This window comes from Onychostruthus taczanowskii, unplaced genomic scaffold (assembly GCF_017590055.1).
Source record: "Onychostruthus taczanowskii isolate IOZ18803 unplaced genomic scaffold, ASM1759005v1 scaffold22, whole genome shotgun sequence".
Classification (NCBI taxonomy): domain Eukaryota; kingdom Metazoa; phylum Chordata; class Aves; order Passeriformes; family Passeridae; genus Onychostruthus; species Onychostruthus taczanowskii.
The window spans coordinates 855,622-877,671 of NW_024499462.1; the positions used below are offsets into that span (position 1 = coordinate 855,622).

A 22,050-nucleotide genomic window follows, 5' to 3' on the forward strand; every position below is an offset into this window, starting at 1 on the left:
GAAGGGACCTTAAAGCCAACCCTGCCATGGGCAGGGACACCTTTCACTGTCCAGGGTGCTCCAAGCCCTGTCCAAACTGGCCTTGAACACCTCCAGGGATCCAGGGGCAGCCACAGCTTCTCTAGGCAAAGTGGCCCAATAACCATGACAGAGTTCAAAGCTCCTGAAAGCTCTCCATTTCTGTGCAGGATGGAAATAATTCCTCATTTCCCAGGGCTCTGCTCTGCAGGCTGTGTGTGAGAGATGAACAAGTAGGTCACATGAACCTCTGCTGCTCCTTGTCTTGCCTCATCCAGCTGGAAGCTCCAAGCACGCCCCCAGATTTGGCTTTGACACCCAACTCCAGCCCTGTGCCCAAAACTGGGCTGATCAACACATGCAGCACCTCCTGAGGGGAAAGGAAAAGAAAAGAAAGAACCTGAACCTATCAAGAAGCCCCTTGAGTCACCAGCTCTTTCCTGCCTGAGCAGGGACACAGAGCACAGGGCAGTCAGGCCTTGGCATGCTGGCAGTGGCATTTGCTCCCAGTTCTGCCTGGAAAAGAAGCAGATGGAGACAGGGGAGATCTGCTCCATGGGAACACTGGAGGATCCCTCTCACATGACTTCAAACCCAGGAGGAGAAAGGCAAAGGGGAATCCTCCTGATTATCCCCAGGGATAATCAACCCCTGGAAACCCAAACATCCTCCTGGTAGGCTGCATTCCCTACAGAGGAAAGATGTGCTGTTCTTTGCCACACCAAGGCCCACGAGGGCTGAAGAACACCATGGTAATTCTGGGTTATGGGAGATAAAATCTGAACCCCAAAGGCTTTCCTGCAAGGCCAAGATCCAGCAGGATTTTGCATATGCTTCATGCTTGAGAGGGCTGGGAGCAGGAGGCCCTGGGGAAGCAAGTCCTGGAAAATAAAAGCAGCAGGCATGCAGGCAAACAGAGAAATGCAGGATGGAGTTAGCAACACTCTTTATATTGCAAAAAATGCAATTTGTTCTACCCAAATCCATGTGCAAGACATGACCTGCGGCATCTGGTGAGAAAGTTCTCTAGCAGAAGATGGGAACCAGAGCATGAAACCTCCACAGGGCCACAGAAAAGAGCCCCTGACCAACCAAATAAATATAAAAACCTCACTGGCCTAATAATTAACCTTCCTGAGAAAAAAAGGTAGGGAGATCTCCCTGCCAGCAGCGAGCTGTTTGTTGGACCTCATCTGGAAAACCAAGTACAATGGTGGTCATTAAAGTTCAAAAGAACTGAAGTGAAACAAGCCAGCACATACATGAAGTAAGTCAGGTGAGGAGGAGAGGTGGAGAGAGACCAACTTATCAGATCTGGCAAAGCCAAGACTGAGATGAGATGCAAGTGGCATCTCCAGAGGGATCAGGTCAATGACTCTGTCAGGACACAACAGGGAGACAAAGGGTGAGTATAACATTACAGGCTGCAAACCAAACCCCTGAGGACTTCACATCTCCCTTCTGGCACATGAACCAGGAACTGGAGCTCAGGGGATTGGGTTTTTTAGTTTGATAGGTGAATGAGAGGCTGGACATGACCTGGTAGCCCAGAAAGCCAACTCTGTCCTGGCTGATCCAGCACAAAGGTGGGATCACAGAGGATCAAGAGCCACCTCCCTGTGCTTAGGGCAGAACTATCTGATTGTTTGAAAATATTCCCTCTACCTCATCCTTTGTATATTATTCTAACAAACCAATGATTCATTTCAAACAAGCATAATTAAAAAATACAGGATGTTGCACATTCATAAATATTAGAAAGTTGCTCCAATTTTCAGAAGTATTTTTAGGCAACCAAAATCCACAGAGAGCAGGAAATAGCATTAATAGCAAGAAGGAGCAATACATCATACACAGAGGACATCTTTGGGATGTTATTTTATGTGGGGGAAGTGTGAAATAAAAACCTAGAGAAGTTCACAAGAATTATCATTTCACTCCTTTTCAAGTCAACAGCTCAGCCTCACCTTGAACAGTGTGTGCAAGTGTGGCCCAGGAAATATATTTATAGGCATAGGGTAAAACCAAGCCAAAAATCAAAGTAGCAAAGAGGAGAAAAGAATAACTTCAGCACAAGGAATAAAGAAGCAAGATGAGCCCCTCCCGTGTGGAGAAAAGAAAATCAAAGTCACAAGCAGCACAAGTATGATGCAAAGAGGTCAAGTGTTTAACTCCTCTCCCAATAAAAGTGCTCCAAGGAATGAGATGAATTGCTGGTGTTGAGGAAAACAGCACTGAAACAAGATCAGTATCACAAGAGCTGCTCCAGAACACATGCCAAGCCTCACCATTTGCATACGGTAACTAACTCTGCTAACTGAGAATGCTGGAAGCTCTCAGCTTGCTGTTTTCAAATCACAGCTCTTGGAAACGTGGCTGAAATTCCAGTCTAGCAGGAGACTCAGATCAGAGGAGCTGGACCTTCCCAAAGCTCCAGCATCCACCTCATCCCGCTGCAAAGCAAGGCATGGAACCACAGAAAGGTTTGTGTTGGAAAGGACCTTAAAGTCCATCCATTTCCATCCCTGCCATGGCAGGGACACCTTGCACTGTCCCAGGCTGCTCCAAGCCCCAGTGTCCAGCCTGGCCTGGGGCACTGCCAGGGATCCAGGGGCAGCCACAGCTGCTCTGGGCACCCTGTGCCAGGGCCTGCCCACCCTGCCAGGGAACAGTTCCTAATTCCCAATATCCCATCCATCCCTGCCCTCTGGCAGTGGGAAGCCATTCCACCTCATCCTGCCACTCCAGGCTCTTGTCCAAAATATCTCTCCAAGTTTCTGCAGCCCCTTCAGGCACTGGAAGGCCACAGTGAGGTCACCCCAAAGCTTCTTGTCCCCAGGCTGAACACCCCCATCTGTCCCAGCCTTCCCTCCCAGCAGAGCTGCTCCATGCCTCTGCCCATCCTGGTGCCTTCTCTGGACTCTCTCCAACAGATCCAGGTCCCTCCTGTGCTGGGCCAGCTGGGGTTTCATGTGAGCAAGGCAGAGAGGCAGAATCCTGCCTTTGGGTTAGGAAAGCCAGGAGAGCTGTGTAGAAGATAAATTCCTTAAGAGAAATATGTAAACCTAAACACAAATCCACTGTCCTTAGCTCAAAACCCCTGTAGCCACAAGCAGGAGTGGATGGGGAATGTTTGCTCTGTCCCTACGCTTAAGGCACCACGTCCCACCAAAAGCCAGAGGACACCAGGCCAAAGGACCCTGAGCCTGATCCACCTGGATCCTCTTTCTGGAGTGGTTCCCAGATCACCTGGGCACCTTCTGTTTCTGTAAGAGGTTCAGGATTTCTTATCACAGCCAGGGAAGCATTTGAGAGCTACAGGTCACTAATGTGGACAAGCCTGCAGAGCTTTTCTGACCCCTAAATAAATAATGCAAAATTCACCTTGCTCCCTCCATACTATTTCTTCCACAATAATCCTTTCCTTAAAGATAAAGGATTTGTTTCTGTTAAGCGAACACAGTAACAGGCGTGCTCCAACCTTTCAGCAGAATGTCAGAGAAACAATGGTCCCTTGGAAGTCAAAGAAATTGTTAAATTAAATAAATGAATGAGTCTACCACCATGAACACCACACGCTGTTAGCCTGAACCTCCTCAGTCCTGACCTTCACTCCAGGCCGGTCAGGTCAGGAGAAAATCTATAATTTGAAGCCCAGGAAAGCAAGAATGTAACACTTTAAAGATAAGCCATTACACCTGCCTCAGCAGCACCTGATAATACTACCTCTTCCTTTGAAGAGTTAGACAATAAATAACTCTTTAATGTATTAAAGACCCAAAAAACAGGGAGAGGGGAGATGGATGGTGGTGACTGCGTTCCTTCCCCCAGGGTTCTATGTGGTGTCTTCATTCAAGAGGCAGTTCCCTCTTTGCCTGTGACTGCAGTTTGGGGGGCTTTTCCCTGCTTTAAACAAAACATCCTCTGCTGTTTTCCATTCCCAGCTGTCTTACAGACCAATAACCCTTCACAGAAAATGCAGAAACAGCCCTCAATTGAAGATGATGCCATCCCAGCCACTGCACCCTTTTTGCATCTGCAAAAACCTTGTCAGGAAATTATTGCTGCTTTTTTAATTCAGAGTTCCTGGAAACAAGAGTAAATCTTTAGTCTCCTCAAAATGTGAGCATAAAAACCCAATTAAGGTTAGGTTTTTGTCTAATTAAGGCATTTTCTGTTAACCACCAAGAAATCTGATGACTTAAAATAATCAGAGACACCAACACAGGTAACAGCAACCTCCCAAATATATTTTTAAGACAAACAAAACCATGATTCCAAATATCATGTCATTATTGCTGCTCAGAAAACAGATAAAGAAAGTGTGCAGTTTTATTTCACAGCACTAAAAATCCACATTTCAAGTTCTCCAAATTCATCCAGTTAGTACCAGATCATTACAAATCTGCATTTGACAGCTCCTCGCTAACCAGAACAACAGCAGCTCTTACTAGACAGAAAAAAATCACTCGCCAGAAAGATTAACCATTTCACAAATTAAAATGTACTTCACACACATTGAAGGCCAGCATACCAGAACACTGTTGGTATTTCCCATCAGTGAAAGCTTCCAGTTGCAGAAAGGTTGCAGAGAGAGTCCTTGACAGACATCTGAGATGAGGCGTCCAGAGCCACAGGAAGGAGGAGAAAGCATTATTTGTCTTGCAGGACTTTTGCAGGATGTGGGAATGTGCACTGCCAGGAGATGTGGCAGCCTGATCAAACACTGCATACTGAGCTAGTGCACAACTTTGGGAAAGTATTTTGATCCATTTTAGTTTCTTTAAAATATCTAAACAAATGTCTTTGTTTATCATACAAAAGGAGCAGAGTGAAGTCACCTCCCTAGCGCTAAGAGCCAGAGTAAGTGCCTGGAGTATTTACATGTCCCAACACTTCTATAGTGCCACAATGGTGTAAAATTTCCACACTGAGCTTCTAATCCTGCCAAAGGAGTGAGTCAGAGCATCCTCTAAACAAAGACCAGAGCACCAACAGCACATTTTCCTCTCCAGTTAATTGCTGACAGCCCCTGAAGAGAGATGTGTTACAGGGTGTATGAGGGACCCAGGCTCCAAGGCGAGATAGGGAACAGCTTCTGAGGCATCACCCACAGAATTTAAATATACCATCAACCTGCTAATGCACAAAGGCTACTTCACAACAGGAGTTTTTTGGTTCCTGCACCTCACCTGGCACACAATCAGAAAAGCAGTCAAGTGCAAGGTATTCCTCCCTCCATAAGGAAGAAGGATGTATCTTTTAACAAATGTGATGTCTTAAAATCAGTCTTGCTGAACTGACAACAGAATCCTCCATTCATTTCACACAGTCAGGCTTTCATCCCTTCTGTTCATGAATCATCACTGACTCACAGAAAAAAAATATTTATTCAAAGGTGGATTTTCTCACTCTCGTATCTGCTCTTTCCAAACTTAACTGCCTTTAAACAAAGGCTCATTTCTTTATAGCCTGACTCAAATGTTGCAATAAAGTGCTTAACTGGGATCTGTCACAAGCATTTCCATCAGTTGACTTAGTCTCTTAGGTAGGATCATGTGAAAAAGGAGACATGCAAAGGTGATTGAGCAGTAGTCATATGCAGGGGCTGACAATTATCCTGACCTATATTCCTCTGGTTGTTGCAGCACTGAACTCCTCCCTAACCATTTCCCCAACTTCAGAAAGAGCTGTGGATTTGACACAGGCAAGTGCTAAAATATTTGAATCAGCATCTTCAGTGGTCTCTGCAGCAAGTGGTGCACTAATCAAACAGGGCCCTACAACCACAGGTAGGGAAATTCCCTTAACTCGAGCAGCAGCAAAAACCAGGTGTTCAATTGCTCCTTAACTTACGGCATGTAAACATGAGGTGCTTTTATAGAAAGTATATTAAGAAGAAAAAAGTGACCAAAGGATGAGCCTTCAGGAACACAATTTTAAAAACCCACACTAGTTACACTAATGTAACTTCTCAACTTGAAGTTTGGCTTTTTTCTGTTTGTTTTTGCAGCAGTTAAGTTCCCAGTTCTGAGGGTGAGCCTACAAAAAGGACTTATCAGGTGCACTATAGACATTTATACCCTCAACTGCTGCAGGCTATGCTGTGGTAATCACTTCACCTCCTACCCAGGAAACACAGCAAAATAAACCCCACTTTACAGGGTGAGCTCTGAATGCTTGTTAGATGTGAGAGTGCACACTTCAAGAGCTACCAGCATCATAAATCCACACCCTCACTTGCTTTGGGCCAGCTTGGTCAGCCATTCCCTTGCAGGTGATGAAGGAATCTTTTTCTGACTTCATTCAGACATTTCTCATCAGCTATCTTCAGTTTTCCTTTTAATGTCACACTGCAGAGCTCTAAAATACTTAAAGTGCACTTCCTTTAAAATATCACCAGTCGTTCTATGCCATTCACCTCTCTAAAACCAGCTGCATTTCAAAAGCAAGGTGACACATCAAATGTGTAAGGCCTACATAATTGGCAGCTTGTTTGGTGCTTTAAAGTTAGCAGAAGTCAAGCCTCAGTCAAGTCAGCCCAATCTTTATGTAGTTTAAAAAACGGGGTTTAGAGTTAGCAACAATTCCAGTTCAAGCAGGAGGCTGGAGACATCAGAGGTGCTTTCCAGCCAAAGCTGGTAGGGAAACTGTCAGCACTGGCCAGGACCAAGAGATTGAGAGCCATGGCACAGCCTAACCTGAATGCCTGGCCCAAATAACACCAGAAATTGATGGTGTTAGTGAAAGGACACTCCAGAGTATTTAGACAATAACTGCTGCATTTCCCAGAGCACATAAAAGGAAGAGTGGCTACCTTCCACTCCCTCACTTTTATTGCTTTTTTTTCCTACTTCTTTTTAAAGATAATTTACTTACCCTGGAGACTAACTTGCTATGCAGGGTGGTAGATGATGACCTTAAGACTTTTAATTCCTTGGCCCTTTTCAAGCAGGTGATGCATGCAGGAACTCCTCCTGCTTTCAAATGCCCAAAATAGAAATGGTGCTGTCCAGGCAGAAGTTGTTCAGCTGTGGAGAAGAACTATGTACCTTCTCCCTTCTAGAAGCTTGAGAAAATGATCAAAAAAAGGTTTGAAATATTTCATGCGTGGCACAGGAAAACAGCAGCTAGAAACACAGGCAGCAGAAAGCAACACTGAATCAGTCCAACCACCTTCAGATGCAATAAAACAGAAGCTGCCCCAGCTCTTAAATCCATCTATAGCCCATTCATAACAGCAGTGACCAATGAAATCCGCTTATTTGCACATATAAACACACAGGTAGTTGTGTCTTGCATCATGCATTTGTTACAACTTCCCTGTGACAGCAGTTGTTTATGCAGTTGTGCTTATGCAACAAAGAACCAGTGCACTGAGCTGAGACAACCCCCCAGATCTGCAAAGTCAGAAAGTCAACACAGCAGCAGCAAATCATCTAAAGTGCTTCTTCCCAACACCAGTGGAAATGAACCCAGACCAATGTGAAGAACACCTGCTCCACTTCATTCCCTCACAGCTCATCGACAGCAGTGACGTTGACTTGGGGCAATTCGCACTCCTCTTTGAAGTGGCAGTTCTCCAGGAGGTCCTTGTAGTAGTCCTTGAGGTCCGTGTAGGTGGAGGTGGTCTCGTTGGAGTGAAGGAAGGGCAGCAGCTTCTCATTGAGCAGCAGCTGCACCTGGTACTCCTCCTGGGAGGCGTTCACGTGGTCGCAGTGGTAGAGCACGAACACCAGGTTGGCGGCGTAAGGCACGATGCGGCCGCTGCGGAATTTCCGCTGCGCCTGCCGCGCGTAGTTGTTGGCCAGGAGAGGCTCGTCGTCTTTGAAGTAACCCATCAGGGCAAGCAGGGGCTGGAGGGTCTCTGCGTGCCCAACTTGGACAATCAAAGGTGAAGAAATGGGTTTGGAGCTACAAAAGAAAAGAAGTGGAAGGGATGAGCAAGAGGCTGTGCTTTAAAACAAAGCACCAACGCGTGACACAGCTGCCAGGGACCACGGCTGAAGGACACCTTGAGCCTGTGTTACCACTGAGAAAAACCTCTTTGGGAATTTCAGGCTGGTACATTTTAAATGCAGCTTCCTAAACTCTGTCCAAGTTTTGATCAAGGCCAATGCAGTGAGGTTCAGCAAGTGCCAGGTCCTGCCCTGGGGTCAGCCCAGGCCCTGCAGCCAGCTCACACACTCAAGCCCTTCATTAGATGAGAGTCTCCTCCAAATCAGCATCAACATTTACCAAATTTAGTCTGAAGACAGAGATCCAGTGATGCAGGGCAATAACTGTCCCTCCCCAGTTTAGGAGTCCAAAGGACCAGCAGGAATATGCTATTACCAATTCCTGATGGCACCAAGCAGTCCAGAAGGAGATGAAGCTCCCTCAGGAACAGGTCAGCAAATCAAGGCACTGACTCGTACCATGACCGAGGACAGTTTATGTAACAAAAGGTTACACATGTCTGAGCTCAAGAGGAGATAAGAGCTGGCTTGCTGTGCCAGGAAACACAGCCAAGAGAAAAATCTGACCCTTGCTCCAGAGAAGGATGATGGCTTTTGGGGAGCATTTCCAAGTGGCCCACATCAATCTTGCACAGGTAAATACAGGAGACACATCTTGACTGCCCTGAAAAGGAGGCATTTCCTCAGCTCCAACCCAAAGCAGTGGAGAAATGGTTAAGTGGGAGACTTGCCTGTGGATTGGAACTTTGATCAGCTCAGCAGGAATTCAGTGCTGGGCCAGAATGGGCCCTGTCAGCTCAGGGCAGCCATGGTGTTTGTGCCTAACACACACCTTGTACCAGACTCCTGGTGAGCCTGAGCCCTTCTGACTCTACTCCTCAGACTCTCTCCTAAAACATCCCTTAAAAAATATATCCAAACCCTGTCTCTGTTTTCTGTTCAAAAGAAGCAGCCTTCAAACCACAAAGGTTCTCTATGGAGGACATTGTATTCTATGCCTTCACTGCACCAAGATCTTGACATTCTCCACACTCTTCAAGCTCCTCCCAAATCAGTGTTCCTGCTCATGTTCTCTCTCCCCTTGCTATTTATGAGCCCTTCACTCACTTTAAAATGATAAAGCTTTGGAATCCTTGAACCCCTTTCTCTTCTCTTCCCTCTCTCATCCACTTGACCAGTTCACATGTATTCTTCCCATCCACGCACACCTGCAGGGTAGTATTTTTAGTTTTAGGACACATTCACATCCCTCCTGTCACAGCAGCAAGACACAGATGTCTGTGGAAGGAAACAGAAGGCCATTTCTTTAATCTCCTGCAACTTCCAGCTCAGAAGTCTCCAGGGCCCAGAGGTGGCCTCTAGGTAATGAATCCCTGCTTTGCCAAATCTCTCCTTCAATCCACACGCATTTCTAGCGCACACAATGTCCTGTGGCAAGGAGTTGCACAGCTTCACAGACTGCTCTTAACTTTTTCTGTGTGCAGATGCCATGTCCCATTTAACCCGTGCTACTCACAGCTTTGCAGAAGTGTTCTTTCCAAGCTGAGAAATCCTACCTCAGTCCTTCCATGGTTTTCTACATGAGCTATATCCTTTTAGATATATCAGAATGCACAATACTCAAGAACCATAAGCTACACAGAAATCGATGCTACACCTATGAGCTCTCTGCTGAACTCCTGATATCCAACATGGAATCATGGAATGATTTGGATGGGAAGGGACCCTAAAGATCATCACATTCCAACTCCCCGTCCCTGTCAGGACACCCTCCATAGGCCAGGCTGCTCCAAACCCCACATGCCTGAAGTGTGAGGTATCTCAGACAGCTACAGCAACCTCCTAACAGCTCCTGAGCAATAGGCTCTCCCAGATTCTATCCAACAGGTGATAAGAAGATCATTTTTTTCCCAGGTGGATTACTTGACAGCTCTGCAGTTTTCCAGCCCAGTTAGTCTCGCCAGGTCCTTTCACAATCTTCCTAGTAGAAACACTTCATCTTAGTTATCTTGAATAAAACTGCCACATTTGCAATGCCATTGAACTTGTCAGCTCTTCTCGACATTCCAAGCAGGTCAGATGTTTCCGGCTCTATCTCTGCTAGGAAAAAAAATCAATCAGCTGTCCCTACCCTCATTTCTTGTAATTTTATCAATTTTGTCCCTGTGTAAGGACCTTTCCCCTTAACCCCAGCTGCTAGATTTCTTTAGATAAAGAAACCTGTTCAGAAATCATGACTATAGCTACCAGATTATCCTATTTTATATTTGCTGATCCCTCCCAAGAGCTCCAAGAGGAATGTTTTCCTGTTGAAGAGCCATCCTAACACTTCTTAGGTGTATCAGATTCATCAAGGTACTCAGCAGTACAGCTCTGGAGCATTATTTCTACAAGACAGTCCTGGAATTCTGATTATCTCCTGGAGCTGCTTTTTAAGTTTTTCCCTTATTTGTTTGTATTTTCATGTCTTCCCAGCTGCACAGTGGTCTTTGTTTTGTTAACTAAGAGGGAATGCAAATATGCTGCAAGAATCTCCAAAACAACCTTACACAGGCATTACTGACTTCACAGGGAATGGACTTCACATCTCACCACTCAAAAAAGACTTCAGAAATGCTAAGACAAAAAAAATTAACATTCTAGCTATCAATGCTGGCTTCAAGCAAAATTCAGCCTTACTTTCCAGGTGATGCTAAGCAGGAATGTGGAAATGGAAGAAAAAAAAAAATAGAGCAAAAAATAAATCATAAAAAAACCCAACAAGGCATATGTTTGCAAAGCAGGAAACAAATTATAGCACAGACAAGTTTTTAAGAACAAGGGAAGAAGTGGGAAAAGAAGGACTAAACAAGGTGCTCACTCTCAGTGTAGCTTGAGTTTTTCTTCCACTTGCTTTAGTCTCATGAAATCCTCATGCCAACAGGCCAAAGAGCTTTGGGAGGCAAAACAAACCTCTCCCACTCAGCACTATCCCACTGGATTAGTGTAATGAGGATTAAAAGTGTTTCCTGATACGACACAACCCTGAGTTCTCCACAGCCTCTTGAGCCCAGCATGGCTGCTCTTTCAGCAGTGCTGATCATTTCCCAGACTCCAGCACTCCCTGTTCAGGGACAGGGGCAGGACTCCAGCTCAGATGTGCTTTCCTGTCACCCAGCAATGACAATCAAACAGCCGTCAAGGTTAAACTGCAATATTTTTAATTGTAGGGAGAATGATGACACATTATGTCTTCAGAAAATACCCACAGGCAAAGGTTGCCACTGTCCCTGCATTTCTGATAAAGGCAGAACAAGCAACAAAACAGTGATAAACAGTAGCACAGGTTAATAAAATATTAAATGGCAGGCCAGATGTTTCCATGCTCTATTTGCCTCACAATCTATCAATGACTCAGCGTCTTGCTGGAAGCATCAAAGTTCTCAACGTTGTACTCTGGCAATTACTAATGGCATTTCAATCCACCTTTCCCCTCCCTTTTATTTACTAGTACATGGCTTGGAAAAGCCCACTGAGGAAATCTCACTCCCACCTTTGAAGGGAGAGGAAGGGGTTGTGCATAAAACTGCCAAAAAATATTAGGAGCTTGTCTGAAAGTGATTGGTTTCATATTCATTTCATGGGGCACTTCCAAGGGAGCAGAAGGGGCTCTCAGTAGGCAGAGCACAAGCAGGTTCCACTGGAGAGATGTGCCAGCTCCTGAACAGCCCACACTGGGGTTTTATGCCTGTTTTTTTACCTTTTAAGTAAATCTGACAACTGATAGAAATGAAGAAAGCACTGAACAATTCAGCAGCACAACCTCAAAAGCTAAGTCTCACCACGGGGTGAAAAAAAGCCTCAGGGAAAAGCACAGATGTGGGATTTATCATCCAGGTAAATTCTAGCTCTCCTGGATCTCAGCAGAGTTGGGTTTAACTCTGAATCTTCTGCATCAGCTCAGCCATCCTCCAGAGCAGATAATTTCTACTCTTCCCAGGACTACTGACAGTTCATTTTCCACGTGGAAAAAGTGAACTAACTTTCAACCAAAGTTTATTTCCCTAAGCACTGAGTGGCTTTTCAGTCAGAAATAACTCAAACCCCAGGAAATAGTGGGACAAGATGAAACATTTCCTGCAGCAGAGCTCAACCAGCCAACCTTCAAACTTCATGTAAAAATCCCTCCAACAACTGCACAGAAGGTAAGATTTACCAGCTGCTTAACAAGCAAACTTAGACTACATGTTGTCCCTTTTCTCCTTAATAAAAAAGCCAGGTCAAAGGACTCCAAAATCTGCTTTCAACTATGGGATGAATTCTTCATCCTTCTCAGTTCCCCCTGTGATTTATTTCATGGGAAAAAAAGAGCTGGACAAACCCTAAACACAGCAGGAAGTAGCAGAGATCACGGAAGGCAGTGGTAGCACTCAGAGGGCAGCAGAAATATTTAACAATGTTAAAGCTCAGAGGGTTTTCACCAGTGGGAAGAAGAATTAAAATTTTTTTTTTTAAAAATCTGTCAAATAGTAAAGTCCTCATAGGTCAAAACTTCCACCATAAACAGAAGACAACCAATCATTCCCAGAATCAGCACCAACACAAGAAAATACCACCACTAATACTGACAGGAGAAAAATTTTTCTTCTGTTGCAACAAGGAACAAGCTCACTCATGACAAAAGCAAACTTGAAAAGCTGACTGGACTATTCAAACCTCATTAAAAACCCTGACTAAAAGGCTCTTATCTAGTCCTGCAACACTTTATCAGTTGGAGCTAATTAGGCTAGGCCTCCTTGTGTTTCACTGCAGAGCTGCTGCACTTTCAAAGGCTCTTTCCTGGCTGATAGCACCTCTCCCATTGCTTCAAACCTCAGAGGTGAAATGCATTCCTGCAGCAGCACCACAACAATGCTCAGTGTTGATCCATCATGAGCCAAAACCAAACCAAGAGGATGCTGGCATTTGGCAAACTCTTTGACCAAGGTGGACACTGGTCAGACCAGTTCAATTGTCTGTTTTTTGCCTAGGGACTGTTTAGTTTGGGTTTTTCATTTGTACATAAAAGGGTATGACTATCAAAATTGCTCAGATACTTTTTCAGATCAATCCTGAGTAAGCGTCCATTAACTAATTAATGTGAGATTGAGGACATGCTGGGGAGTCTGAAAGGCCCAAGAAACTTGAATTCTCTAGTTCTGGGTAGACAGATGAACAGCCACACTCCCAGGGGAGAGACCTCGGGCTGCCCAGCTCCCTGAAAGAGGTCAGCAAACACACACACATCAGAAATGCAGACACAGGGATGCTGCTGAGTGTGCCACATGGATCTGTGGTGAATTTCACACCTCTGGCTTCCCCAGCAACCCCCTTTAGTCATGTCACAAGTCCCACCTTTGAAAGATGGAGCAATCAAAGCCAACCACACACTATGATACAGAGCTGCTGACTGACACACGGTCTGTTTATTAATGAAAGCCATCCCAGCAGCAGTGAAGGGGTTTTCATGAAAAACCCGACTGAACATTTGGAACCTGAGCAAAAGGGGATTTTCAATCTAATTATCTCATTGCTGCTGCATATGTAGAAGCTTTTTGTTCACTTCCCTTTGTAGAGTTTTGAACTGTGAAGTGGTTTTAGATCATCCATTACACTCCTTTATACTGAGTCATAGGTTTGGAAAGAACAATTAGGGCACAGCAGTAATGACTACTGAAAGGTTACCAATTGTGTTGGGAAGTGACCTGCAAAGAGGAAGGCAAATTACATGCAACAATAAAAGCTATCAATAAATTGCCAAATTGGTCTGTTTACCATAACTCACAAAGATCACCTTCAATTGATCTTGAACCATATTCAAATTCAAATAACTTTCTGGGTTTTTTTTTTTTTTTGATACCTTGACCCTTTTTACTCTCTCAGAGGAAACCATCACCAAATATTTTGCAATGCATATGTGCAGCTAGGCTGGTATTATCAATACACACTGTAAATACAGAGATGGCTGCACAAAGCATCCTCCCCATTTCCAGAGCCTATGGTAACCCATTTGGACAGCACAAGTAATATCTCATTATTTCACCAGCAGGAAATAGCAATGTTAATTATTTGAAGCCAGAAGGAAAAAAGAAGGAAAGTCTAAAACAGTTTTAGTGAATAGCTGAAGTGCTTTAAAGTGTGCCACAACTGATTTGCAAATCCACCTCTGCCCAAGTGTGCAGCTGCAGAGATTTTTAAAATCAGATGAGCAGCTTCATATTGCATTAAGCATCAAAATACCTGAATTCCTCATCAACATACACAGACTTCCTGTGGGCAAAATACTGTTTATTAACCTGCTGGGAAAACCAGCAGTGAAAAGTAATTCTTCACCAGCTTCTCTGGCTATTTTCAATCCCTAGCAGGAAGACTTGGGAAAAACCACAATTCTTTATAAATGTGAAGACATGAGACAATTACCCAGCTATTTCAGTACAGCAAATCACATGGGTTTGCCAGGGAACAAGAAACTCTTAACCAAAGTCTACTTCTTAAGCAGAAATAGTTTCATTTTACATACACCTCATTATGTTTTTGTAACTAAGAAAATTTGTCTAGAAGAAAGAGATTCCTGGCCCCCAACCTTTCCCTTTCACAGCTTTTAACAGTAAGACCTGCACAGAAGAGACTATTGCTAGTTAAACCCCAGAGTTGTACTGGAATTCACATGAGGGAAGAGCCTAAAAACATCTGAAACTGTTGCACTGCAAACTGAAAGTGGGACTGATTAGCAATTGGTATTTATTACCACCATCATCATGCTCCTAAGGACAGACTAACTAGAAGGAAGGGTTTTCCACCAAGGAAATAAAAGCAAGCTTTGATAAGGCAACTAAGTTTGGTGATAAGATTGCAAGGGCAACAATCACATCATGGAAGAAATAGGTTCTCTTTTTAATTTCACTGTAACTGGGACTGAGAACAGAACAAAGCTATTGAACATAAAAGCATAAAGTATCCTACAAAAACACAGCTTTGCCAACACTGCTCTCCACTGTCAAGTCTGGAGCAGCACAGATAATCCAGATCCCTCAGCTTCTTCCCAGAACAGAAATGCTTCCCTTTTTACTTCTGGATAGGCCAATCTAAGCTTTCCAAAAAGAAAAGAGATTTTGGGGCAAAGATAATGCCCTGGAAGTAAATTTCTTTTTCTTAAATTTTCAGACTAATTTTTTGTTTTTAAATTTTGAGAGCGAGCAGTTTCAAATCACTGTTAAACACCATTGCTTTGAAACAACATTCCACTAAAAGACATTTCATCATCACAGAAGTTCATTTTCTCAAAATGCTGCAAAAACGTTTAACCTGCTGCCTTGAAGTTGACCATCACCATAAAAAGAAAGACTTTTATATATCTTTTTACTTGTATGTTTTCTCATTTTCATTGTACTCTCACACTGCCACACGATGTCTCTCTCATAGATGAAAAAAGAGATAAATCTCTCTCTGTAAATGAAATAGGATGAGCTGCACCTCTGCTCCCTAGATTCCAAGGGAGACAAGCCTGCCCTGGTAGATTCCCACATGCTCTCCAGGGTTACCCAACCCAGTTTATTCCCAGGTCTCCAGTGCTTTACGACTGCCACCTTCCGTTGTGGAAGGGAGTAACACATTCCTGCGGCACTCGGCTACCTCGGCTTCCTGCTCCTGTTCAGGATGAGGCTCACCCTGAAGACTGCTCACCCAGCTTGGAATTCTACAAGATTTAGGGTGCTGATCCTTTTACACTCAACTGCCCGCTTCCCTCTGTGACAGCAAGACATGAGAGCCCCAGGTGCTGCAAATGAGCTTCCACAGCCAATGCTGAAAGACAAAGTTCCCACTGTGCTTGGGAGCTCTGCCTCAGACACCTGCTCTTCCCACCTCCCAGTAAATCAGAAAGCTCCATCTGTACCTCTTTCTTCCAACTACAGCTCTGGGGTTTTTAAAAATTGATATTATTAAACTTACAGCAATGTTTTACATACAGGTGAGACACACAGCTGCAACTAGTGTATGTAATGTAAAGACTGGAAGGCTATCACTGTTTAAAGAGGAAATTACACTAAAAGGGAACAAAATTGATAACTTTCCTTCCATTATATAATCTTATGGCCCTCTCCTTGACATCCTGTACTTCTATAAAATTTCCATACTAATCTGCTAAGGTATTAATTCACGTGACTGATTATTAACCATGAATTTCTAATCGTTCAGTTTACATAAGAACATGAACAGACTGTAAATGAACATTTAAGCAACAAATTATTCATTTTTAACAAGAAAGCTATATTATTTTAACTCATTGTCTCCTCTCAAACTGCAGGAAGAAAACACCACTATCAGGCAGCAGTCCCCTGAAGGCCTGTGTGGATCAGCAAGTTGAAAGATGGAAACACTTTAGCTGAGCACAAAAGCATCAATGAAAGCAAAAAAATATACTCTTCAAAGTAATACTGCTGTAGTAAAAACTGTATTCTCACTATTAAAATTTTCCTAAATCCAGCTCTCCTATGGTTGCTGTGTTCAGAAGTTAAGTACTGAACTTCCTTTCAATGAAATCCAGCTCAGGACTGAGCACAAAAAGCTCACCCCCAAAGCACTGCAGCCTCTTGATTTACCTTTTGCTCTCCTCCACTGCTTTGTCCAAGTGCTGGAAGATATCCTGGAATAAAATGCAGCTGGAGCGACTGTTGATGTCATAGCCATAGCCTCTCTTCCAGTATTGCTTCAGGTCGTTCAGGTATTCCAGCACCTAAAGTTAGAGCTCACAGGTTTTTATTGCTGCACCAAGGGAAAGCAAAAAGCTCACAGCCTGGAGCAGTGACACAAAAACAACCACAAACATCAGGGCTCCAGTTCAAACCACTTCAGCATAAAACCAGACAACAGATCAGACCAAAGAGTGACCAAATTCAGCAACTGGTAACAATCACAAAAAAACCCTAAGGTGTGGTATTCACATGCCCTCTGAACTGAGAGAAGCTGAAACAATTATTATCCCATTTACTGCTCCTGTGTTTGTGCTCATGTAGAATGTGTTAGAAGATAGTTTATCTGAAGGAATTTAGTAGCTGGATTCTAGTAGAGATTATTTATGTTAATTAGCCTATCAAGTCCAAGCTGTGTGGACTGTCAGGCTACAGACAGTCACGAGTTCTAGACAGTGATAGTTCTTATTAGTGTAATATACTGTAATATAGTTATAGTACAATACAGTATCATAAAGTAATTAATTAGCCTTCTGATATCATGGAGTTTTGTGCACCATTCTTTTCTCTGCCCCTCTCACAGCTTCTCTCTGTTCAGAGGGCATGTCCACACCCCACTGAGGTACTGCACATCACGAGACCACTATCCACTGCTTTTTTAGCACTTGATTTTGCCTTTGGCTTGTCATTCTCCTCACAGAACCCATCCCACACCTTTAGCCCAGCTTGTTTTGCGTCTGTTTTCACGTTCCAGAGATGTGCACACGTCAAGCAGACAGAACCAGGCCTTGGAATTATTCAAGAGCACACAGTGCTCTCCTCACTCTCTGTTCCTTCCCTGACAATTCCTGGCATCCAAGTCATTTCCCACCTCCCTGCTGAGTTATTTATAACCAGACTGAACGGGGCAGGTTTCAGCAGAAGCCCATTGTGGCCCTGATCCTCTTAGACAGGAGATCACTTATTCCTAACTGCCCACCCTTCAGCCAAAGACCTAACTGTTCAAAGGTCTCCTCTTTTCCCAGGGGTGCAAATTCCCTTAAAAGCCTTACTGAACATCAAAAGTTACATCAAACAATTTTGAAAGAAGAGGAACGAACATTTGTCTCATTTATCTGGGTTCTGTCCTGGTTTAGAGAGCTGACAATCCCCAAAACCAAGCAGAATCTTAGAGGCTCTGGAAGACCTGATTTGATGTACCCTAGAGTGAATTTCTCACGTGATTCTACCGTGTGAAAAACACGTTATAGAATGGTTTGGGATGGAAGGCCATTTAAGATCACCTCATTCCAACCCCCCTGCCACAGGCAGGGACACTTTCCTCTAGAGCAGGTTGCTCCAAGCCCCACATACCTTGGCATCTTCTTCACTGAAGAGCGAACACCACGGGGAGGTCACATTTTTGATGGCCAGCTCATATGAGCAGGTGAGAAAAGCCACTTGAACAAGGTCTGAAATAAATCCAACAAACAAGCATGAGATCAATCACTGCTACACAAGTAGCAACTTCCTCTCCTCAGTTTACCTCTAAAAGAATTGCCATTACTGTTTGGCAATACAAACAATGAAATCCAATAAATATTTGGCAGGACAAAGACCAAGCACCAAAAATACACAGTTTTAACAGAATTATTGTGCAAAATCCAAATTTTGGACTGCAAGTCCTTGACATTACATCATTATAAGAGGAAAACAAGAGCATTCCACATTAAATGCTGTCTATCTGTTGATGTGAAATAGGTGTCAGCTACCAGTGCAGCCACACAGGTCAGAAGAGTCAATAAAGGGAAGATATGAGGTCTTGGACATCTCCCCCTCCACATCAGCAGTTGTTTGTGTACAAGTTGCTTGTGTACAAGCAGCACCAGGCTGAACTTTGTCCCCAGCATGTCCCTGATGCTGCAATCCAAACAACAACACTTATTTTGGGGTGCTTTTCCCACCACTTGGCCACACAGGCAAACCCAGCACTTCTCTTCTGGACAGGTGAGTTAACACACAGGGCTGCTTTTCCTCAGGTCACTTATGTGCTGGAGTTGTAATGGGTTTCACAAAAGCAAAGTTAAAACATTCAAATCCCTCCAAAACCAGCAAAAGCTGATTTGATCTACAGGAAAGATGTTTTCGAACATCTTTTTCTTCTGACCACTACCCAACAATCATTCATTACTGCAACACCAACACAGACTTACAGTCTCATGCACTTAATTAAAGACTGCATCTCCAAGTCACAGCCACTTCAAATTACCTACTCTGCATAACTACACATCTTGGAAGTCATTCTTGGCCAGCCTTGGAGCCGAAGCCACCTGTAACAGGAATTCCTTACCTGCATTTAGCTCCTCCACTGGCAAACACAAGGCACTGGCCACCTTCTCCAGGACCTTCTTCATCTCAGGCCCCTCTTTGAAAGCGTTCACCTGGCACATGGCCGTGTCATTCTCCTCCACCAGCACTACAAACTTGGCGCAGTGATCAAAGAACCGCATCAGGGAGTCGTTAACTTCAACCTCCACCTCTGAAAGCAAACGTGGGCGTGAGGGGGAGCATCACCATCCCCAAAAGTACCAACACGTGGCCACCATAACACCCCCCAAGGGACATGCCGCCCACCACAGCCGTGTCCCCATGGAGGGGTGCAGGGTCCCCCTCAACCACAGGGAGGGCAGGGTACATCCCCAGTGCCTCTGAGAGCTCCCTCAGGGAGGGCTTCTTCCAGCCACCCAGGAAGGCATCAGGAGTCCCCCAGACCCTCAGGGAGGTCATGGTGTTCCCTCAGGGGTGGATCGAGGCTCCCTCAGGGCTCAGCGAAAGCACAGGGTTCCCTCAGGAGAAAGATGGAGCTCCCGCAAAGAGGGCGTGAAGCACCCCCATTCCCTTTGGAGAGCTGGGAATGCCAGGGGCTGCCCCAGTCCCTCAGGGAGGACGCGGGAACCATCCACTCAGGGCATGGGTCTCCTCACCCCCTCAGGGAGCAGCACCTGGAGCGCCCCCAGGAAGGCACGGGAGCCCCTCATCCCCTTGGGACAGCTGGGTATCTCTCAGCCCTTCAGGAAAAGCCAAGGGAACGGGGTGTGTGTCGCGCACTCACCATCGCCGCCGAAGTCGAGGCTGGGCCCGAGCCCGCGGCGGAAGGCCGCCCCGCTCTGCAGGCAGCGGTGCTTGGAGCTGCTGGCCAGCGCCAGGCGGCGGCGGGCGGCGAAGAGCGCGGGGAAGCGGGCGGCCATGCGCCGGGCCAGCTGCTCCATGTCGCGCCGGCCCTGCGGCGCCAGCCGCCCGTCCAGGCTCTCCTCGTACCACATGGGCCACTCGGCCAGGGCTGCGGCGGCAGGGCAGGCGGCGGCTCCCGCGGCCCGGCGGAGCAGCCGGGCGTGCAGCTCGCCCAGCCGGCGGATCTGGCCGGCCGTGGGGTAGCGGGTGCCGTGGCGGAGCACGGCGCGGAGCTGCAGCGGAGTGCAGGAGGCGGGCAGCGACCCGCCCGCCCCGGGACCCAGCGACAGCGGGTCGCTCACCAGGTGCGGGTTCACCTCCTCGTAGCGGGACTTGGTGCCGAAGTAGGCGCTCAGCCCCGCGCTCGCCGGCGGCAGGACGAGGAGGAGCAGCAGCAGATAGGCTTCCCGGCGAGGCGCCATGGCTGCGAGTGCGCGGCTGCCGCAGGAAGAGGCGGAGCGGAGCCGCCTCTTCAGCGCTTCGGCAGCCCCAGGGACCGCCCCAGCTCCGCTCCGCCCGCCCCTCACGGCTCCACCCGCCCCTCACAACTTCGTCTGCCTGTTCACGCCTTCCCTCCGTTCGCTACAGCTCCTCATGGTTCCTCACGGCATCACCCGCTCATCCCAGCTTCAGCCCACCCCTCTCGGCTTCACGCGTCCCCTCACGGCTTCGTCTGCCCCTCGTACCCAAGCGGGAGGCGGGAGCCCTGAGGGGAGCCATGAGCCGTCTGACCTATTTTTGCATCTGCTTTGCCTCTGTGGAGCTTCACTGACTTCACGGAGCTCAATAAAAACAAAAAAGTCGACATACAGTCAGACACGATGGGAATGGTTTAATTCCTCTGTACAGGCAGAACAACGGAGATCGACTGCAGTAGTGAAACAGAGAGGAGGTACGTTGTCTTTCTCTGTGTGCAAACATCAGAGCTAAACCCCGTGAAGCAGATGGGCTCAGGACAGCCTAACCTTCTTCTTGGTGGTCAGTGTCCAAGATGTACTAGTTCTGAAAAATTTAAAATGTTCCTCTTTCTTCTCTGCAGTTGTGCAATGTATTATCAACTCCAAGGTTTGCTATTACCAAAAATGCACCTTGTTCAGCCAGTAACACAATGTGCTGCTGTCCCTTGGAGTCCTGTTTTAGAGAATCTCTCTGTTGACATAAAGCAACAGCAGAAACTTGCTAACAAATCCTTACCTTGTTTTATTCATCACATTAGTTGAATTAGCATTTAAATTAGCTAAATGTTAAGATCAGTCAAAACCCTGGGACTAGGCTGTGCTGGGAATGAGGCAAGTGAGGATGTGGAAGTAAATTTTAAAGCGATCTCTGTTTCTCAGACCTCTGAGAAAACTTCAGCTGTGATGTGAATATCTCCATCATTAGAGAAGCTCTGGCACAGATAGATTTTTAAAAAGTTAGTACAATCTTCTCTTTGTTGCTTCTTCATGGCAGGAATTCATCCCCAGCCAGGAATGCTGCTGGGAACTGCAGCTCCCCTCAGAATTTGCTTTGTTCTCCAACATGAGCAACCAAAGCCAAGAAGGATCTTTCACAGGATCTTTCTTCAGCTGGATGGCACTCAAGGTGAGGTAGTGATGCTGTGAGGGGATTGGAGGTGGCTGCTGCAGGGGTCAGCAGCGTGGGGCATGTGGGTTTTGCACAGAATCATAGAATCTCTTGAGTTGGAGGGTACACACATAGATCACCACAGAATTCCAGGGTTATAAAAGTATTCCCAGCAGCCCATGGAGTCCCAGCTGTGCCCAATGCCCACCTTGTCCCCAGCCCAGAGCACTGAGTGCCACCTCCAGCCCTTCCTGGGACACCTCCAGGGATGGGCACTGCAAAGCTCCCTGGGCAGCCCCTGCCAAGGCCTGAGCAGCCTTTCCATGCAGAAATTCCTGCTGCTGTCCAAGCTGAGCCTCCCCTGGCCCAGCCTGAGGCCCTTTCCCCTTGTCCTGTCCCTGTTCCCTGCGACCAGACCCTGATGCCCCCTGGGCTGCACCCTCCTGTCAGGGAGTTATGGTGTGATAAAGACACCCCTGAGTCTCCTCAGAGGAGTTCAACTCCTTTTAACTCACTTTTTTTTTTTGTTCCCAGCAAGAGCAGGTAGGAATAAGCAGCTGTGGAAAAACAAGTGGGAGCACACAGTTTTC

The 22,050-nt window shown here is 46.0% G+C and overlaps 1 protein-coding gene across 1 annotated transcript; it reads right to left on the minus strand.

The window, feature by feature from the left end:
• Positions 1 to 4,247: 4,247 nt before the first annotated feature.
• MINPP1 (multiple inositol-polyphosphate phosphatase 1) lies at positions 4,248 to 20,333 on the minus strand. Its single transcript, XM_041405000.1, has 5 exons — positions 19,776 to 20,333; positions 19,014 to 19,202; positions 18,038 to 18,135; positions 16,595 to 16,728; positions 4,248 to 7,932 (listed from the first exon to the last, which is right to left on the minus strand). The coding sequence occupies exons 1-5, from the start codon at positions 20,314 to 20,316 to the stop codon at positions 7,533 to 7,535; spliced, it is 1,362 nt and encodes a 453-aa protein (XP_041260934.1). The 5' UTR covers positions 20,317 to 20,333; the 3' UTR covers positions 4,248 to 7,532.
• Positions 20,334 to 22,050: the final 1,717 nt, after the last annotated feature.